This window comes from Serpula lacrymans (assembly GCF_000218685.1).
Source record: "Serpula lacrymans var. lacrymans S7.9 unplaced genomic scaffold SERLAscaffold_12, whole genome shotgun sequence".
In the NCBI taxonomy this organism is placed as follows: domain Eukaryota; kingdom Fungi; phylum Basidiomycota; class Agaricomycetes; order Boletales; family Serpulaceae; genus Serpula; species Serpula lacrymans.
This window is the reverse complement of record NW_006763301.1, coordinates 669,164-687,358: the sequence shown is the minus strand read 5'-3', so window position 1 is coordinate 687,358 and position 18,195 is coordinate 669,164. Positions and strand designations below refer to the sequence as shown.

Here is an 18,195-nt window from a genome sequence, read left to right as displayed (position 1 = left end):
GTGGTGGGGAGGAGGAAAGAAATCTCCTGCTACGCGCCCAGTCGCGTCACATTTTATAGCACGTGCAGCACCACGTGATTCTTGAGTTCACTTAACTGTTACTCGGTGAAAGAATTGATGCATTCGAACATAGACATATGGATCCACAGGGATTGGGTACATCACCCGTAGCGGAGTATAGGCGAAGCAATCGGTGGAATATACAGTGGGCCACAGCACGCAGCAGCTCACACAACATAACCATCACAAGAAATTGAAAATCTTGAAGTTAACTGCCGGTCCTCTTCCTGAACGAGCTCTATAACTCAGAGCAATACTATATAATCCATAGCCACTAGAATGGGAATAAAGACGATCTCGAAACTGATCGGTAGTGTCCCCGCACGCTGTAATTGGAAGTTGTGAGAACAGCAGGTAGTAAAAGCCTTCTCCTACGTACCATGTAGCACGTCCTTCAACAGTATCATGCAAGGAGGGCAGTTATCCGTGAGTCAAATCCTTCACTTCGAATGGGCATTTCGGGAGTGTGAAAAGGGTTCTTCATAACTGAGTCAGCATAAGCTTCATATATCTTCTGCAGTAAAGTATCGGCGGTCGGTTCGGCAAGGGAAGTTAATAACACAAATTTCGTCCCTTCCAAAGCCAGTTATAATTTGAAACATTCTGTTATAGTGGCCATGCATACCAGTAGCTGTCAAAAGAATGGTCATCTTGAATGATTCCCCTTCAATAACTTGTGCACCAGAACTAGAGCCCGTGGGCGACAACCGACTTGTGATGGCATGAATACCATGAAGTGTTCCTGAAAGTACTAAATATTCGTTGGATGTCAATTGAGCGAGTCCATCTGCATGCAAAGAATGCGTTAATCGCAAGTGGAAGTGTATAATCAAACTGGAATATACCTGCGAAATTACGCTGATAGACAAGCCCTCCTGCTTTGTTAATCACCTAAAGGCGTGAATCAGAATGGACAACCATGTCCAGAAAAGTAGCAGAAATTGTATGTACCCAGAGGCCAAAGACGGCCATGAAAGTCAGAAGTACTAAGCGCAGGATTCATCGTCGCGTGTTCCCGACACTCAACCGCCGGCGACCCCCGCTGCGGTTACGGAGGTGCGCCGTATTCTGATTCTCCGTGCTGGCGGCCAAGAGCTGAGGGCACCAGATGGCAATGATGCTACTGCATTACTGTTGTCGACATTATATCTTTCTGGGATTCCTCTTCTTGTTATCATTGCCTGCATTTTCCCTACAACGCTCTGCATTAGGAATTCGAGAATTCTCACCCCTCTCCTCCGCACAAATCTTGGCTCTCGTATCTTCTGTAGACCCGCTGAAAAATGTGGACACCAGAAATCCTGATTCGCATCTATCCAAGATACTTATACCTCGAGTAGGTGCGTTGTAGACCCTGTTCTGTAAACCCGGGTCTCGTTCATTCTTGTTGTCCTATATCCGTCTTCAGTTGGAACAGAGAATAGCACTTCCGTGCGCGGACACATAGTTTCAGCGCTGAAGTCTCTTAACTGGCACGTCGAAGAGGATAGATTTACTGACAATACGCCGCTCGGACCAATGACGTTCACCAATATTATTGCTACGAAGAACCCTTCTGCTTCACGACGCGTCATATTATCTGCACATTATGACAGTAAATACTTTCCAAAATACCCTGAAAACCAGGTGCAGCTGACGTTCATTTACCCCCAAGTGCTGATATATTTTGTATCTTTATTGACACGTACCAGTTTGTAGGGGCCACGGATTCTGCTGCACCATGTGCCATGATGCTTGACGTGGCAGAGGCCCTCAATCCACTGCTCGAAAGTCGCCAAGTTAGATTGGAAGAAGGGCTTGAAGACGATGAAGATATTGCTGACACCACTCTACAGTTAGTCTTCTTTGATGGAGAAGAAGCTTTCATGACTTGGACCGATACTGATTCGGTCTATGGTGCACGGTAATATATTCTGAATCACGTTTATGCACAAACCAATGACCGACTATTCTCCACTAGACATCTCGCAGAAAAATGGTCTTCGACTTATATCCCTCCCAATACTAAGCGGCGCCTAATGGGCCATGCAACCTCTACAGAAATATCAACAATTGAGCATCTGATTCTGCTCGACCTCCTGGGTGCCTCAAAACCTTCAATTCGCTCCTACTTCCTTGACACTGCATGGCTGTTCGACGCCATGGTTTCCGCTGAACAAAGATTGGCAGAATCTGGAGCTTTCCAGATGGTTGAAGATGGTGCTAGCTCATTGCCAAGTTTTTTCATACCTCGAACTGGAAGCGAGTTTAACTATGGCTATATTGGAGACGATCATATTCCATTTCTCCACAAAGGAGTCAACATTTTGCATGTAATAGCTTATCCATTTCCTTCTGTATGGCATGCTCTCAAAGTGCGTAATGAAGAACACCGCACGTTGGTAACCGTAGCTAACGTTCTACCTTCGTATCCTTAGGATGATGCGTCCGCCTTGGACATTCCTACTATGGGCCGCTGGAATCTCATCCTACGCGTCTTCTTGGCAGAATACCTGAATCTGCTTCCGGAAAACTCAGAATCCCCACCAACGCACGAACGACTTCAACGTTCGAACGCCGAGCTTGTGAGATAATGCTACTTTCGCTGGTGTGGATTTGTAAATTGACTTCACCCGACTAGTAGTTGGAACTTTAGATAGTCAAACGTGGTCGTGCATCCCGGAATAGATGTCTCCGCAACGAGTTAATAGATACCTTGTGCCTGGCCCGGAAAATGCACTTCATCTTGAAACATCACGCACGGATATCTATCAGTAGCAAAGTGTACAATAAGGTTATTGTGTTGCAGGACGAAACAAACAATTTTGCATGGCAAAGGCGCGTAAACTGCGAGAACGGTGAGTGCATTACTTAGAAACTATGAGCAAAGACTTGTAATGTTTGATGAGTGCTGACGCGTCCACCGCAAGCTGTGTTATGTCATTTTGGCGCATATAAGCAAAGCCAACAGAGGTAACATGATCGAATTATTACGCACTGACTGTCTCTCTTTGCTCTCATCCATGCGATCTTTGGTATTCTTCATCAACTTCATTCTGGACTTCCGATTTTCCGCCGATTGTGCTTGTACTAATGAAGGCCACAGTTATATTAATGCAGGGTTTGCTATTGAGAACTTACGTGTGTAATATGCAGCATCGCTCTGTGCAATTCTCCTGGAAACTACGTCTTCCGAAAAGTGGGGGTATATGCTGAGTTGAGACTCAAAAGATTCCTGGAGCCTTATTCAATATATGTGACACCAGTCCCAGATCTACATACACACATTGAGGAGTTTGAAGTGAGTCATCAATTCATCAATGTTCTTTTGCGATGCGCTATGAAGGTCAAATAGTTTCTCTATGGTGGCATGTATCTGATCGCTGAAATGATAAAATTTGCTATGTCAAGGACTAGAAAAAGTGAGCGAAGAGAGACATACGCATATACATCGATATCTTTCGTGAGGATCACCGCATTTTCTCTAGCCTTCGAAAACAAGCCCTCAGTCTTCCCGTGAAAAGAAAGACCGGTTCGAGTCGACGATGCTCTTGACTTTTCCTCTAAGCGTACTTATATATGCTACGAATTCGTAGTGTTAGATATATCACTTACTATTTCGCCCTCGTTCAGCACTGGTTAGCGTCCAATAAGAGGTTTCAGCTAGCTGAGGAGACCTGGGTTGATTAAATAAGTCTCACTCTTCGGTGTCATCGTGACGCTGTCTGCCATGTCTTCCAGTGTCTTTTACTTTCATGGTATATAAGTTCGTATATTATACAGTGTGGTTTTCAGGTCTATAATTGTCAAAGACCAGTAAACGCGACTTGTGAGTAGAAATAGGGATGATTACGACTTGCTACGGTTCCTTACCTTCGAAAATACGCGATACTCCCTCTTCAACGAGTTCCTTCCGTGATTGTGGAAATGATTTTATTCTGGGAAAAACTAGAAGATTAGGGGGGCTGGCTAGTTTCTACAAGAGCAACTTCAAGATCCCAAATGTTCATGCAGAATTGGTCGCGGATAAGTCGCGGAACAAGAAAATATCCATTGTGTACGAATCACGTGATGACGTCACTAGACAGAAAAGTACATGGATGCATACGATGCTATGACAGAATTCAATCTACGAGAAGTCAGCGAGGGTATTTATCTCGTAGGTACGAACCAACATTTATAGGCTGCCAAGTTTCTCAAGACAATCTAGTACGATACCCAAAGCAATAAGCCCAAAACTATGTGCACCAAAACAATGGGCTTCATCAGGTCCGGGGTCACTTTTCCTCAGGCTGAGATCCCAAGCCGTCCAAGCTCGTAAGAGAGCTTTTCGTATATCACCTTCGGACGCGTCCTCCAAAGTATCCAATAGTCGTATGTCGCGCCTTGTCTCATGTGCAAGGAATGAGGCGTGTGCCTTCATGCGATACATGCGGTCGCTCCTCCATCTTTTTTGGGAGCATTTAGACAGGATAGTACCAACGACAATTTCATCTTCGCGTAGGCGAGCGCCAGGAATATTCGTAAGGGAGTGTGTCACGGAGATATAATTGAGCTCATCTCTGTATGTCTGGAATATAGTTTCCATCTCGCTACTTTCGCCGTCTGGGTCAGTGTATCCAGGTGTTTGCCGTTTCACACGAGGCTTGAGAACCTTCGAGATAGGGTCGTCTAGGGGTTCATACGGTTTGCGCGGGACCGAAGTAGGAAGATCTTCAAGTGTGATATTCCGGTATAGGTAGCCAAGAGCGCGACTGGACTCGTAATAGTCTGTCTTTCGGGGTGAATCCACTTCCGCAGCATGCCAATCGGGCTTGTATGGGATGAGTGAGCGAGGGAGAAATGATATGTCAACCTTGATGCCGTTCTTTGGATAATCAACAGCTTGACTGTGCAATGCACTGAGCTTGAGACAATTTTGATCTAGGGTGCCATGCTTTACACCGGAAGCGATTCAGTTATTGCCAAAAAGAATACAGAAGATATAATACCTTGGATTGATCTGTTAACATATTAAGTACGAGAATTAATATTTCAGAACTTAAGTGTACTCACCTGCAATCACGATGTGCTTGTCAGAGACGAGACCCTAAAAACAGACTGAGATTGTAATCCAGTGCTTTATATGAATCAGGCCTACCACAACGTCTGAATGAATATATTCCACCACGAAGTCACAGACATCCTCAATAGTGCTAGGCCTGTCGAGTGTAAATATGCTTCCCGCAGGGTATTCCGCAGGGTCATGGTGCTCAGTAACTAGGAATGGACTGTGCTGTATAACTTCATAAAGATCTCTGTAAGATATAGATATGTTTCAGCCAACTATCATATTTACGGACAATACTAGACTTACCCGTCCAAGTCACCACCACCAAGACATGAAGCTAGTGAGCGGGCACCTGATGGACCAGATTAGCTTATTCCTGGGTTGATAGCTAAAATTTAATATCATACCAACGGAGGGTAATACCACAACGTTTTTCAAGTGAGAAAATAGACATAACTTGTTCGCCGGTGGTTTACCAATGGCATATACACGCTGAACTAAAATGGTCTAAGCGTTGCTGCCCAAGGTTCGCGCCTTGAACTCACCATCGCCCGGATGAATGACAGGACTCCTTGATATGACACAAAGCCCTTCTAGCCAGATTGGCTCCATGTCCCCTGGTTTTTGAACGCAAGCTAAAATTTGCAGATATCAGAACATAGACCATGAGACTACCTTCATAAAGACGAACCATAAATTTTGCCTTCAGGAAGGCAGAAAACGTTGTCTCGGCCAGCATTGACATATGCGGGACCCTCATCAGCGACTCCTACAAGCATATAGCTTTTGGGTATTTGTATTCGTGCTTCGTGCTTCACGCTGCGTAAGACATGGTTGATAGCGCATGATCGTGTTTGAGCCAAGAAAGGACTGTCCATGGCCTCTTTAGTTTGATCTGCTTTGAGTTCCAGACCCAAAGCATTGAGTTGCTGGAGAATTGGAGATAGACGGAAATTGTGGCCCAAGTTATGTTCTTCCAAAAGGCTGCGGAAGCGCTCGATCGAGTCGTTCGCCATCCTTGTCTCGGCTATAACTTCGTCCTGAAGTTTTACAAAGCTATCTCTCTTAGCTCCACGATCCTCTAAAACCATAACCAAAGGCCTGCTTCAGGTTAGAGGGAATTGAGATAACGCTAGGCCAGTGCAACGTACCTATTGAGGTGAGGCAGATTTGGCCTTTCAAATGCGCGGGCAATCTCAATTTCAGCATATTCTGTTTCTTTTCCTAAGAACTTGTTCATGGAAGGACGCAAACACATCTGGACGCCCGTTAATTGTGCATCGATGGCAACCATCCCTTTGTATCCTAAGAAACGAATCTGATACTGTTGTATCATCGTGCTTTTATGAGGCTAAGAGAATAATGAAGGCAATCTTGACTGACCGCTGAAGGCTTGATGGTATGTTCCCCATGATCTCGTCGAGCTTCACATAGCGCTCCCCAAATCATATCGCCTAATTCCCTTGAAATAGTCCCAACACCATCCGTGAAACATGTTGTTTCATCTCCCAGGTCAGGAATTTCTCGCCATTGAGATTTATGGATTTTGACAGACGGGTCAGTTGCAGAAAAGGCTTGCTAAAGAGGAATAAGCGCAAGACAACAAGAAGGATTCGGGGCACATACTGCCATGCGAGCTGCGTATTTGGAAGGATGGAAAATCACACCCGAGAAATCGCCAAGGCCACTTCTTATGCTTTCAGATGTCACCCATCCTTCTGTTGGATGGCTGAAGGGATTCACGAACCATACAGCGTGCTCACGCAATGCTGACGAGGAATACGCCAAGAATTCAAAATCTCTTCCTGCAAGCTCGAACCCGTTTTTCAGAATGCCGCCTACGCGGGGTTCGAGAAATGCCAATGCGTCAAGTTCACGATTCCATCGATAATTGAGGCGATCTTCATCGCGGAAATCCACGCGAATGAAGTGATCTTCATAACCTTCATAGTTCCGAATAACTCGATTGGACTGAATGATGTAAGGACCCTCTAATAGCATACGTGTCGGCGTAAACGTAACATGATGACAAAAAAATCGGCCTTGTGGGGAAGTGCGTAGCTTTGATTTCAGTTTACTGTGTCGCACCAGGTCAAAACATTGCCTAGGTGTCTCGTTCGGGGAACGCGAGGCAAGTGCTTCGGTGAAATAGCGGAGTATCTCTCCGGCAAGCTTTCGATGCTCCTGAACAAGTCTATCGATAGGTGCACGAAGATCGTCAAGTTCCACCGTGCTTAAAAGACCATTATGAAGAAGAGCCTCCACTTGAAATGCCACAAGCCAATCTAGTCCTCGGAGCCATCTGTTCACCTTGGCGATATATTTGCTCGAAAAAAAAGCCTGCCCACTAGCTTCAATATTAACGCCCTTGATCGGGCGTCTGAGTTCTGCCACTCTGCAGAACTGTTCGAATCGTTCTAAGTCGCCATCTTCTGACAGAATAACGCGAAGATGATGAGCATAGGGAGCAATGGCTGCATGACCAGGATGCAAAGCGCTAACACGGCGGCGAGTCTTATCATTAGCCTTTTTTTCGTCCCCTTCGGACGATCTGTGAATGTCTGTTTCTTCAAAATCTGGCGGTGTCAACAAATCGAAACAAATAACTGTTAAAAGTAATATGTCAATGTAAATTATAGATATGCGAGTAGATAATTACATTGATTTCCGTAATCATACCCAATAGCCAGTTTGTTGATACTAGAGAACTTCACTGTTACATTGTGTTCAACGACATGCTTCATAGGATCACCGAGCTGCATACAAGACAGTATTAGTGTTTGGTAAATTTAAATGATCGAGGCAGTTCCTACCTTGATGTGGAATGCCTTGTGATCGTAGTTGAAGCTTAACCAAGCAAGGCCTTGCTTTGTGTAATGCCGTTCCCATTCGATAGAGAATGCACGAGGAGCCGTGGGTGAAGATGTGTATTTGCGATAATATGTACCTATCGATTATGCACTGGCATAAGGTGGCAATGACGCCACAAAGTGTTAGAAGTCCATACCTATTTGAAGTGTTGCTATTCGAAATGCAGGATACAGAGCCCATATCCTTTGCTGTCGCTCCTGGTCTATAGTCGGGTCGATGTATGGGGCCTTCTCCAAAGTCATCATAAGTCCTCGCCCAACAATGGTCTTGTTGGGGAAAAACTTGAGGGGAACGCCGCTAACTCGTATGCGATTGCATTCTGAATCCTTTTGCCATTTGATAAACTGCCGGCCAAAGTCTCGAGAGGGTAATGTGAGTGTGCCAGAGCCGTCGTTGCGAACGCCACTGTGACCCTTGTTGAGTGTAACTTTGAAGTTGAGTGGGCGCTGGGTTGGGTCAGACACAAAAGGACCTGGGTATGTATGCAGCACATCAGAGATGGCCTTCGTGACACTCCACTCGTTCTCCTCGAAGCCAATATTCCTAATGTCGAATTCCATGTTTTCGTAGTCTGACGGGGTCTCAGAACAATAGGGTCCTAGGACAGGTCAGTGGCTGTTTATATATTTCGTTTATCGATAACGAGTAGCATGATCATGGTGACTCAAAGATCCGGACACGTTCCAGTCGCGTTCCAGGGACCCTTCGTGGGTAACTGAAAGGTCTATCTGGGCAAGCGCGTTCCGACTTAGAACCAAGCTTGCTATATAAGGGATTCATGTCACAGAAGGGTTTACAGCGCTCCTCAGGCAGAGAGTACCACAGGCTATTTTGATAGTCAAGTATTTCATGATTTTAATGCATGCTTAATCCCAAATTCGGACAAGTCACGCTGAATCGGAGACATTGAACTGATAGTTGATAGTAGCAAGTATACGTAGTGGTAAGCGATATTATATGCCAGACGCTGGCAGTGGTACCCAATAATCCAAACGGATACCTGCAAATACACTTGTGGGGTCTTCACTTGTATGGGATACCTAAAAGACAATTAGTATAAAGACAGAAGGTACCAATAATCTTCAAACGAACCGTTTTGTAACTGTGAAAAGCGGTTAACAAGATATGTAGCATAATGATATCAAGCCTCACCCTTTGAAACTCGTCATATGCAGTACTGCGGACGTTTTCATGAGCGTTTCGAATGACACCCATCATCCATTCAGCTGCCTGTCGATCATTCAGACCGAGTGCAAAACGGTCTTTGAGCCTCTTGATTGTCGGTTCGCCTTTGAAGGACGGAAGACCAGTTCCAAGCATCAGCTGCACGGTACTGATCAACTGGTCGGCATGAGGCCGTATGGCCAAAAACGCTTTCACTGTCAGGTGCTGGAATAGCTCGTAGCCCTGAGAGTATCGTCCGCCCATTAGAAGTACCATTTCATGGTTAAGCTTGAAAGAATTCGGCTCGAATTTGACACCCTAACATCAAGCAAAATATGTGTCAATGACCTCAAAGTAAACAACGAATGCAACTTACTCCGGGCCGTAGAGGAATGGCGGAAAGTCATCAGTCTATGAATAAAGCCAATGCAAAAACACACTTATCTATGTCAAAAAGGAAGCCAAAGTCTATTGCAAACACACAGTTAGGCTCGAGCAGTGCAATACCAAGTCGGAGGTGCTTACCGATATGCACAATATGACCTTCACCGTCAATCATAATGTTTCCGTTGTGTCTATCCTTGATTTGCAGTATGTAACAAGCAACAGAATATGCAGCCATTGATTGTATAAAGTTGAGGCGAGCTCGTTGAAAGGCAACAGTCTCTTCACCACCATATTTAGCTATGAAGAAATCCAGTAAGTCGTTGACCTTCGCGCGTCCCATCTCATCTCGTGATGTTGAATTAGGTACTACGTCGATGACTCCACACTATACAAAGAGGTCAGTGAGCTATCCAACCTAAGAGTTTTTGGAAGCATACACCAGGAGCAGTGGCAGTGACCCTGTACGGATAAAGATATAATGTCAAGCCAACGCTTGTGAATATGTTCTTGAACATCGCGATGACCTGTAGCGCAAGGACGTCCTGCCGACAATCGTCTCCTACTTTGAAAATAGCTTGTTGCCAGACATCGTATTCCTCACGCGTCTCCTCACCAACGCCATCCAGGAGCAATTCAGGATCTGAAGCGATAGTGACACGCTCCTTTCTAACCTTGAACGTTGCCATGAATGGAGCCTATGCAAACCTCGTTAGCGTGAAAGAGTGAGACAGTGAATCAATTACCTTCGCGTGACTTTGTAAAGGACGACCAGATTTCTTATCAATGTCGACAACTTTTCCATCTGGATTACTGGGAAGGTATACTCCAACATCAACAGGGATCTTCGCCATTTCTTCGTCGATCTTGGCCTACAAGCAAGCGTGATGGGTAACTCATCTAAATTATTTCTTTGTCTTGCATACCTTCTTTTCTGGCTTGGTTTTCTTTATAAAAGGCCTCAATTTTCCAGATATCGAAGTGACTTCGTGGAAAAATCCAAATTCGCGATCATAGAATAACCTGGCCTCACCAGACAACGAGTTGACTACCATGTCGGTCATCTCGTCCAAGGCTGGCTTCATGGGATCTTCCTGCATACAGCGTTAGTGTTGCACTGGATCACGTCAACGAAGGCTTACGATCTCTGCAACATCATCCTTGTAGCAGTTGGCCTTCATATTCCATATAATTTGGTGACAGAACAACTGGGAAATCCTTGCAGTTTCGAAAATGAATCTAGCCACGTAACCTGGAGAATATCAGTCAATATGTACAACCACTGCGCATAGAGGCGAGATTACCAAGGTCGTCGTGTCGCAAAGCCTGCACGACCTGTGGGACAAAAAAGAATGTTAAATCCACAGGATGTTGTTTCAAAACCCGATGTGCATATTGCAGAATCAGAGGGTCGTTGTTGTAACGTCTCTCAAAAAAGGTCACTGCGATAACCGGAGGGACAGGTGCCCAAATAAGGAGGTGCTGAAAAATTTGGTATATCAACAAAGCAACACATTTGGAGATTTGAAGTGTCCATACTTTGAGTTCTCGTCGAGCATTTCCTTCCAACCTATCTCCAAGCAAGAACCGTAATGCTTCTGGTATGTGTAGAATTTCAGAGGTATTGGAGCGAACAAGCTTCCCCACTTCCCCTTGGGCGGCGAGACTTTTGAAACGCTCGGTCATATAAATTGCGACAGAGGGATCAACTTCCCATACTGTCCTGATAAGCGCCGGCCAGGAACTCTGAATTGGTTTAGTGAATCATGTGTCCACCACAAGGCATATGAACTTACCTCTAGTATACTACGCTCAACCGTTCCAGAAGGATCGGTCCCTCTTTTAGCATCGCTACTGGGATTGGCCCAAACAGTTAGTTTAAAGATCTCATTTTCAACGAGAAGTCTCAAAGGTTGATTTATGTTCTTGAGGCGAGAAACATAAGCTATAACGTGTCAGATAAGCCTTTGATATTTCTTTCTGCTGAGATAAAGCTCACCGGATGTCCGAGATGCAGATTGGGCTGGGGATAAACTTGATAGCGTAACCGTACCTCGCACAAGATCACTCTGCAAGTACGACAAGAATTCTGATAAAACCTTGATATCTGCATCTATTTGCACCCGGTTTGCACCATATGACCATCTTCAATGGTGAGGTTAGGGAGAAACACAATGCTATTGCATGCAACTTACTGTGGACGAACAGCAAACCAAGAATAGGCTGTTTGATAGAGACTCTCTCGTAAGAGGCATTCACAGAAAGCATCCAAATGAGAGCTTCTCAGCGTTTCAAATCCGAAGAGAAGAAAAGAGTAGCGTAGTTCTCGAGCAAGAGGATGGGTGCTGTAGAATAAAGTCACCACGATGCGCCGTTAACTGTGTAGTACGACTTGCCTGAATAGTTTTGGAGTACTAGCCGAACGTAGCACTAAACGTTGAATCAGGAACATCACAGTCGGCCTGCAGTATCTGGCCGCTTGTAGACGGCTAAATAGCATTTGCAAGATAAGAGTGTGAGGAAACAGAAGGCGGTGAGCGTGCGTCGTCGCGCGATCAATCTCTTCCTTATCAGTAGGACTGTAGCTTATTGGATGAAAGAAAGGGTCGTTATAACTGTACCAAGGCGTTTGTCAGGTTACTAGCATAATAAAGTGGATTGAACTAACTTGTATGAAGTCGAGAAGATTCCTTTCCGTTCCCTAACACTGTCAAACCACGAAGATAATATTTCTGCCATGAGAGCAACTTCCAAAGCAAGTTTTTCCGCAATAACCCAAGTCCAAACTTCGATTCCAGCTGAGATTGCCGATGGACTGAAGACACCGAAAGGCAGAGACACTAAATAATGTAGTAATGTGTACTCGCACTGAGAATGAATTATCAATTAGCATTCACTTCGTAAGTTCATAAGCAAAAGGTAATATACCTTGTCCGAGGAGATGACGATAGCAGCACAACGAAATAAGAGACGCTTGAGGTCCTGGACAGTCAAAGTACTATTTTTGCCGCGAATATCGTCCATGGTGTGAGCGAGTTTATTTTTCAATGCTTCTATTTCGGTAGAAGGTGCACTCTGTGGAGGTAATTCCTCAAGTTTATCTTGGCCTGATAAGTACTTCTTTCAATATCAGTACCTCATAATCAAATAGGACACACCTGCTCTATTAGCGAGACGGAGACCAGCAACTTCTCCTGCAAAATACCCTTTGCTTGCAAGCTGGCTTGCTAGTATTTTTGCACGATCAGACTTCCAGTTGGACAGAGCTGAGAGTGATGCTGATGTCCAACGCTTAGATCGCTTATCAAAAACATTCATATGAACTCACTAAGTTGTCGCTGCACCGGGCCAATAGCTTTTCCGAACTGTTCTGCGATAGAGGCGCCGAGCTCTGCAGAATCAGCTCCAGACAAAGATTGGTTGATGGCAAGATATTTCTGAAATAAATTTTATAATGATCCGTGCAACCAAGGTGAAGTCCGATATACCTGTAGAGTCGATTGTAGCTCAATAGGGGCACGCCCTAATGCCAATTCAAGCCAAGTATTGGCATTACGTTGAAGTTGAGCTAGAATCTCGTTCCTGGTTTTATAGTTGTCGGTAAGCTGTAGAGTAATACCTGTGCGTTCCGAATGGAATTCGTAAACCGGATTATACTGTCCTGGTGGTCACCTTAATGCAAACTGCAACAGTCAAAAATCTTACCTCATCGGTAAACTCGTTTTCACAGGCACGACGCAGTAATGTCAATGTTTCCAGGATTCCGTAGACAAGAGGAGGATCGCACATGAGTGATGGGAATGATGTGATGAGTCGGTTCAGATATTTATTTGCAATATCCCGAGCTTTTGCAATACGGTGAGTGCTATACACCAACAATTTGCGCAACTCTCCAGACAGATAGTCAGGCAAAGATTGTTCTGAAGCTTGGATATTCAAATCGTTGACACATCCGCGTATCACCTACATCAAAAATAAAACATGTGCTTATACTGAGAGTTGCACGTACGCACCTTTTCTGCGATAGATTCCATACATGCGCTCAAGCTTGCATGCATGTTCAGATTGCTGTTTGTAAAGTACGTAACTAACGATGAGGGGAGTCCCAATGCTGAACGCATGCTCTCTACGTCATGCATAGTCAACAAAAATATAACTTGACCGGATGACAGAGAACGAATTTCGCCCGCGCGAATAGATATATGTCGAGTCAGGAAACCACGATGTTTAATCAGTTCCTAAGAAGGAACTTTTAAAGAACGAAATACTGCATATAACAGATTGACTTACCGAATGTGCATATTCACGGCGAACGACAGTATTATACTCTAGTTCACTTACAGCATCATGAGCTTCCTCTAACACCATGCAGGGTGTTTTAGAGGCTATACGAGCAAGTGCGGGCTGCTGCCAGTCCATCGCAGTCTTCTCTTTTCCTTCCTCGTTTGTAAAGCCGAAGAGCACACAAAGGAACCACATGTTTCTGAACAAAATAACAGCCTCTGGAGAAGCGTTGATGTGTGGGTTGAAGTCATCATGGTCCAGGAGTGCGTCGATTGGCAACAAAAGAGAAGCCAATTGCTCAACCATGTCTTCCGTCTGCCATCAAGCATTTTAGAAATGAACTTTAGTCCATAACATTTTCCAGTTACCTTGGTATGATGGTTGGAGGCCACCACGTTTTGTATAGCAATGCCTTTATCGGTAAAAAGGGTGAGAAGTTCAACCAGATATAAGTCGTAAAGATCTGGTCTACGACGTAATTCTTGAGCAAGCCTTGTTTGAGCTGACAATACCTAACAGTATATCATTAATCATCTCGCTATAAAACTAGCATCTACTCTCACCATGTTATTAGAAAATCTAGGGTCATCTGGGTTAGCGGTGCGATTGATGGACGAGAAAACGCGAATCGTATCAGCAAATGAACCCTCTGGTGCAGACAATGCCAAATCTACAAGGTTATGAGCAATTGCAGCCTCAACAGTAGGTTCTGCGGTTCGCAGCCTTTGTAAGAGCATTGAGATCGTCAGTTTGGTCACCTAAGGGAATCCATTAGCATTGATAACGCAAGAGGACAAAGCCAACACACCTCTTCGTTCTCAAACTCAAAAGAAAGTCTCGTCACAACCGAAATCGTGGTTATACCAATGAGCCTTTTCTCTTCGTCCGTTCTCCCTCGGAGGCCAGTATCGTCAGAGTGGAGAGTCGCGTGGTCTGATGAAGTATAAAAGGGATTATCGACCATCTGTGAGCTACTTGAACTTTCGTAGATCTCCTTGCTTGTGGCTGCAATGTAGTTCAGAAGAGAATACATATTAGACATCACAGAATCATCGCCTGGTGATAGCTAAAACAATTCATTGAAAAATCATTGGGCGACTTAAAGTGGGAATCAGTAAACTAACCTTAATACAAAGAGCCAAACATTTAGCAGCAGCCGTCAAGGCAGGAGGAGGTCGATTTTCTAAACCATATTCACATTCGAATATAGGAAGAGGTGAGGTGACGAGTCGACGTAGATGATTCACCATGGGAGGAGCAATCTCCGGAAAACTTGAATGAATAATCAGACTCCATCCAATCGTGATATGGGGATACAGACCTTTGCACTAGAACCGTTGTAGCCTTGAGCGCAGCTTCTTGCACTAGGTTATCCGAGACAGGCGATTCGTCACTCAACAGAAGCGTTAACTCAGAGTACAAGTAACGATCGAGCTCCCTTAAAGCGATTGAGCAAACGGATGCAAGTTTCTGTCAGTATCAATCTTTAGTTATGAAGGTGACATATGGCAAAGAGAGAAAACTACCAAACACTCAGACATGGTTTCCCAAGCATAGATATCAATCGACGGCTCCGTATCCATTTCCTCAAGCTGGGCAAGTAACTCGTGAAACCACTGCATTGAATACTGGATGGTAGACTTTAACGAATTTCTGCTTTTTTCATCACTTATGTTCAGATCAATCGCGGCTCTGCGCATCAGCGAGAGCCAAGATTTATTCGCTGCTGCTGCTTCGACGACCTGACCACTCTGCAAGCCCTGTGGAGGCGCCAATACCTGAGCGAGAACAGTCCACTGTACCTCCAAAGCACAGCAGACAATGAAATGGCCACTGAGGGGGCGACCTTGGGAGATATAACGCGCAATGAACGTTTGCATGAATAGCATCGTTTCAGGATCCGCGTCCTCCTCTCGACTGATGTCCAGAAGTAAACGGTTCAACCGCTCGAGAACATCAGGAGCGACCAGGCCTCGTATAATTTCAGAAAGCTGCTGCCACTGATCACAAGACCATGGATATAAGGTCGAAGTGATTGCACGGTACAAACCATGGACCGAAGGTGCTACTTGAGTAAGGACATCGGTAGCTAAAGGGATGGCGTTAGTTGCAGTCTGTATGGTTTGAACTTGGGTGGAGGACTCACAAGTCGATGTTTTGAGCTGCTCTACTGTCGCTGTGATGAATTCCGAGATGGCAAGTATAACATCTTCAGCATATTGCTCCTGTGCGTGAGCAATACGCAATAAGGCTGACACGGTGGAAAAGACCAGTTGATCTGGTAAGGACCATTCTGCGGTCAGAGATATAAGTAGACTGGTTATATTATCACAGTATGATGGTAAATTACCGTCCCACGATAGACATTGATCGAATTCAGTCCTAGGAATACCGCGTAGAATATCGATGAGCGTCGGAATAAGTGTACTTGTATGCTCAGAAATAATGTCAGTTGGGAAATGGATAGCTAATTCCCCGTATGCTATGTTGCAATGAACTCTGGATGCAGACTTCCTTGGGATGAATAGGGACATGCCACATTTACAATAACGGTAACATACCATGAACATTCGCGACGTGTCCTCTCCGTCATCTGAGCCATTCGGGACGACGTCCTGACCTGCCTTTGTAATTACGACTTTGCTTTCTATGATGGACTTTGTGCTGGCCAAACTGGCCCCATCCTCGACTATAACACTTGACGCGAGGTCAGAGAGAATTTGTTGGTGTATATTCAATTCGAGACTTGGAGGTTGCGCTGTGCTGTGAGTGATGCTATCGTGCTTGAAATTCGTTGAAAACATACCAGTCCATGACTAGATAACTTTGCTGGGACCTGCAAGGTTGCCTCTCAATGAAATCGCAAGAAGAGTCAACGTATAACTTGATTCGAAGCCAGAGGGTCATAGAAAAACCTCTGTAGATATATGCAAACAATGCGTGTCCCTTATCGTAAGGCACTATAGCCAAGTGGTTACGGCGACAGATTCGAATCTTCTCTGATATCTGTTCCTCTTTGAGGGCGCAGGTTCAAATCCTGCTGGTGTCGTTTTTGTGGAATTTTTTCCCCTTTCACCAAAATTGCTTATCGCTGTGACGTCATTGTTAGGTTAAGACTTTTAGGTCCAAGTTCACCGTGATGCTAGTAGTGCCAGTGATGTATCCCTTTATCCAACGTGTTGATTTCTCTCATATACTGACCAAGTCATTCCTGGGTATCGTCGAATCCTTGCAACGTCGGGTTGGACTGGAAACTAATGCGATACGGGATCTTCAACTTTGCAAGGGTACATCTCTTGTTTTTTCGGTTTTTCTCCTGTGTTTTTCAATCTCGTTCTGGTCTTATCGGCCTTGTTTCACTCGCCGAGAGGACATTTCACGGACACGTACCGCTCTGCAAGCTTTACTAGCCGTCATTACACCCAGCACTTCTCTATGGCCCACGCAGTATACGGTCGTCGCCAGAAATGCAAGTATGTCATCCAGTAAAACAATTCAAATACCACTATCATCCCTTTTGAACGACATCTACGATGGCTATATCGAACTTCGAGATCCCATTAACGATCTACCCGATCTTCTTCGCAACAATATTCGGGTATATGCGTGGATGCTCCAAATTGACGTTGAGTGGGCATGGTGGACTCAAGTGTGGAACTGGATGTATCCTTCTCAGGTGATTAAGCCAAAATACCTCATTAAATAGCATGGTCTAAACACGAGGAGTTTAGCATCCCATGTCAGGTACGTGAATCGCCAATTATCTGGGATTCTACGACTGAGTTCGCCCGAGACTGATATCGAAACCACAGCTCTCAAACAAAATTATTCCAGTGGAGATTTTTGCAGCCTGCACTTGAACGTCCCGTATGAGTGCTTGGTCTTCTGCTGGTATCTTCTCCATTTAATACATTTTACTCTCTAGTCTGGACGACACCATTAGCGCTTTAGGCTCGCTCTGCAAGCTCCCAGTCGTCACAGGAGGCCACGGACCCCTATTTTGCCTGGATACCTTATCGTACGCGGATTTGGACGGGTTCGTCAGCTATCTCAAGGCTTCCCTCCCTCAAAGTTCTGCAAAGATTGAGTTTACAGCATTATCACCTAGCGTACCGTTTTCTAGCAAATTGTTCGTGTTTTGTGCTCTACCAATCCTTCCTCGACGATATTCCCGCTCTCTTAACGGAGTTTTTCACGTACCTCAACGCACCTCCACGGCTCTTCTCGTTTCACCACAAAGCTTGCTAGATGTCTTTAGCACTGGTCCTTCTCCGCTGGTTGTCGAATCACTCACAAATGTGTCCAGACAATACACAGAGATACTATTCCATAGATACGAAATCCTCGAAGACCATCGAGATATCAGAGCTTCTTTCGTTTCCAGATGGGGCCTACAAGCTTGG

The 18,195-nt window shown here is 44.9% G+C and overlaps 7 protein-coding genes across 7 annotated transcripts; 2 read left to right on the top strand and 5 right to left on the bottom strand.

The window, feature by feature from the left end:
- Nucleotides 1–98: 98 nt before the first annotated feature.
- On the bottom strand, nucleotides 99–1,054 carry SERLADRAFT_475900 (uncharacterized protein; the record flags this gene model as incomplete). Its single annotated transcript, XM_007322027.1, has 5 exons — nucleotides 99–386; nucleotides 440–633; nucleotides 686–847; nucleotides 906–951; nucleotides 1,012–1,054. 4 exons carry the CDS (start codon nucleotides 1,030–1,032, stop codon nucleotides 464–466), a joined length of 399 nt encoding a protein of 132 aa, XP_007322089.1.
- Nucleotides 1,055–1,117: 63 nt separating this feature from the next.
- SERLADRAFT_475896 (uncharacterized protein) lies at nucleotides 1,118–2,768 on the top strand (the record flags this gene model as incomplete). The annotated part of the gene is made up of 6 exons (XM_007322026.1): nucleotides 1,118–1,400; nucleotides 1,469–1,686; nucleotides 1,752–1,963; nucleotides 2,021–2,414; nucleotides 2,478–2,624; nucleotides 2,685–2,768. The coding sequence occupies 6 exons, from the start codon at nucleotides 1,169–1,171 to the stop codon at nucleotides 2,697–2,699; spliced, it is 1,218 nt and encodes a 405-aa protein (XP_007322088.1).
- Nucleotides 2,769–2,906: 138 nt separating this feature from the next.
- Nucleotides 2,907–3,771, bottom strand: SERLADRAFT_410626 (uncharacterized protein; the record flags this gene model as incomplete). The annotated part of the gene is made up of 7 exons (XM_007322025.1): nucleotides 2,907–2,969; nucleotides 3,038–3,129; nucleotides 3,181–3,274; nucleotides 3,326–3,422; nucleotides 3,482–3,549; nucleotides 3,655–3,674; nucleotides 3,741–3,771. 7 exons carry the CDS (start codon nucleotides 3,769–3,771, stop codon nucleotides 2,907–2,909), a joined length of 465 nt encoding a protein of 154 aa, XP_007322087.1.
- Nucleotides 3,772–4,216: 445 nt separating this feature from the next.
- On the bottom strand, nucleotides 4,217–8,610 carry SERLADRAFT_417518 (uncharacterized protein; the record flags this gene model as incomplete). Its single annotated transcript, XM_007322024.1, has 14 exons — nucleotides 4,217–4,975; nucleotides 5,031–5,041; nucleotides 5,095–5,128; nucleotides 5,180–5,336; nucleotides 5,396–5,441; nucleotides 5,497–5,586; nucleotides 5,635–5,724; nucleotides 5,781–6,190; nucleotides 6,241–6,413; nucleotides 6,473–6,667; nucleotides 6,716–7,695; nucleotides 7,749–7,845; nucleotides 7,903–8,036; nucleotides 8,097–8,610. 14 exons carry the CDS (start codon nucleotides 8,518–8,520, stop codon nucleotides 4,217–4,219), a joined length of 3,600 nt encoding a protein of 1,199 aa, XP_007322086.1.
- A 229-nt stretch (nucleotides 8,611–8,839) lies between these two features.
- SERLADRAFT_452259 (uncharacterized protein) lies at nucleotides 8,840–15,838 on the bottom strand (the record flags this gene model as incomplete). The annotated part of the gene is made up of 28 exons (XM_007322023.1): nucleotides 8,840–9,000; nucleotides 9,113–9,442; nucleotides 9,561–9,592; nucleotides 9,650–9,896; nucleotides 9,949–10,206; nucleotides 10,255–10,380; nucleotides 10,435–10,602; nucleotides 10,651–10,760; nucleotides 10,813–10,990; nucleotides 11,048–11,254; nucleotides 11,305–11,453; nucleotides 11,508–11,653; nucleotides 11,704–11,853; nucleotides 11,905–12,123; nucleotides 12,177–12,376; nucleotides 12,437–12,615; nucleotides 12,667–12,786; nucleotides 12,837–12,945; nucleotides 12,997–13,164; nucleotides 13,214–13,471; nucleotides 13,522–13,746; nucleotides 13,799–14,107; nucleotides 14,161–14,304; nucleotides 14,356–14,550; nucleotides 14,601–14,858; nucleotides 14,917–15,064; nucleotides 15,114–15,262; nucleotides 15,319–15,838. The coding sequence occupies 28 exons, from the start codon at nucleotides 15,679–15,681 to the stop codon at nucleotides 8,914–8,916; spliced, it is 5,232 nt and encodes a 1,743-aa protein (XP_007322085.1).
- Nucleotides 15,839–16,022: 184 nt separating this feature from the next.
- On the bottom strand, nucleotides 16,023–16,648 carry SERLADRAFT_475890 (uncharacterized protein; the record flags this gene model as incomplete). Its single annotated transcript, XM_007322022.1, has 4 exons — nucleotides 16,023–16,085; nucleotides 16,143–16,302; nucleotides 16,354–16,537; nucleotides 16,599–16,648. Coding segments are annotated over 4 exons (414 nt in total), but the record flags the coding sequence as incomplete, so codon positions are not given.
- A 453-nt stretch (nucleotides 16,649–17,101) lies between these two features.
- Nucleotides 17,102–17,985, top strand: SERLADRAFT_475889 (uncharacterized protein; the record flags this gene model as incomplete). The annotated part of the gene is made up of 2 exons (XM_007322021.1): nucleotides 17,102–17,468; nucleotides 17,524–17,985. The coding sequence occupies 2 exons, from the start codon at nucleotides 17,429–17,431 to the stop codon at nucleotides 17,715–17,717; spliced, it is 234 nt and encodes a 77-aa protein (XP_007322083.1).
- Between the last annotated feature and the right edge of the window lie 210 nt (nucleotides 17,986–18,195).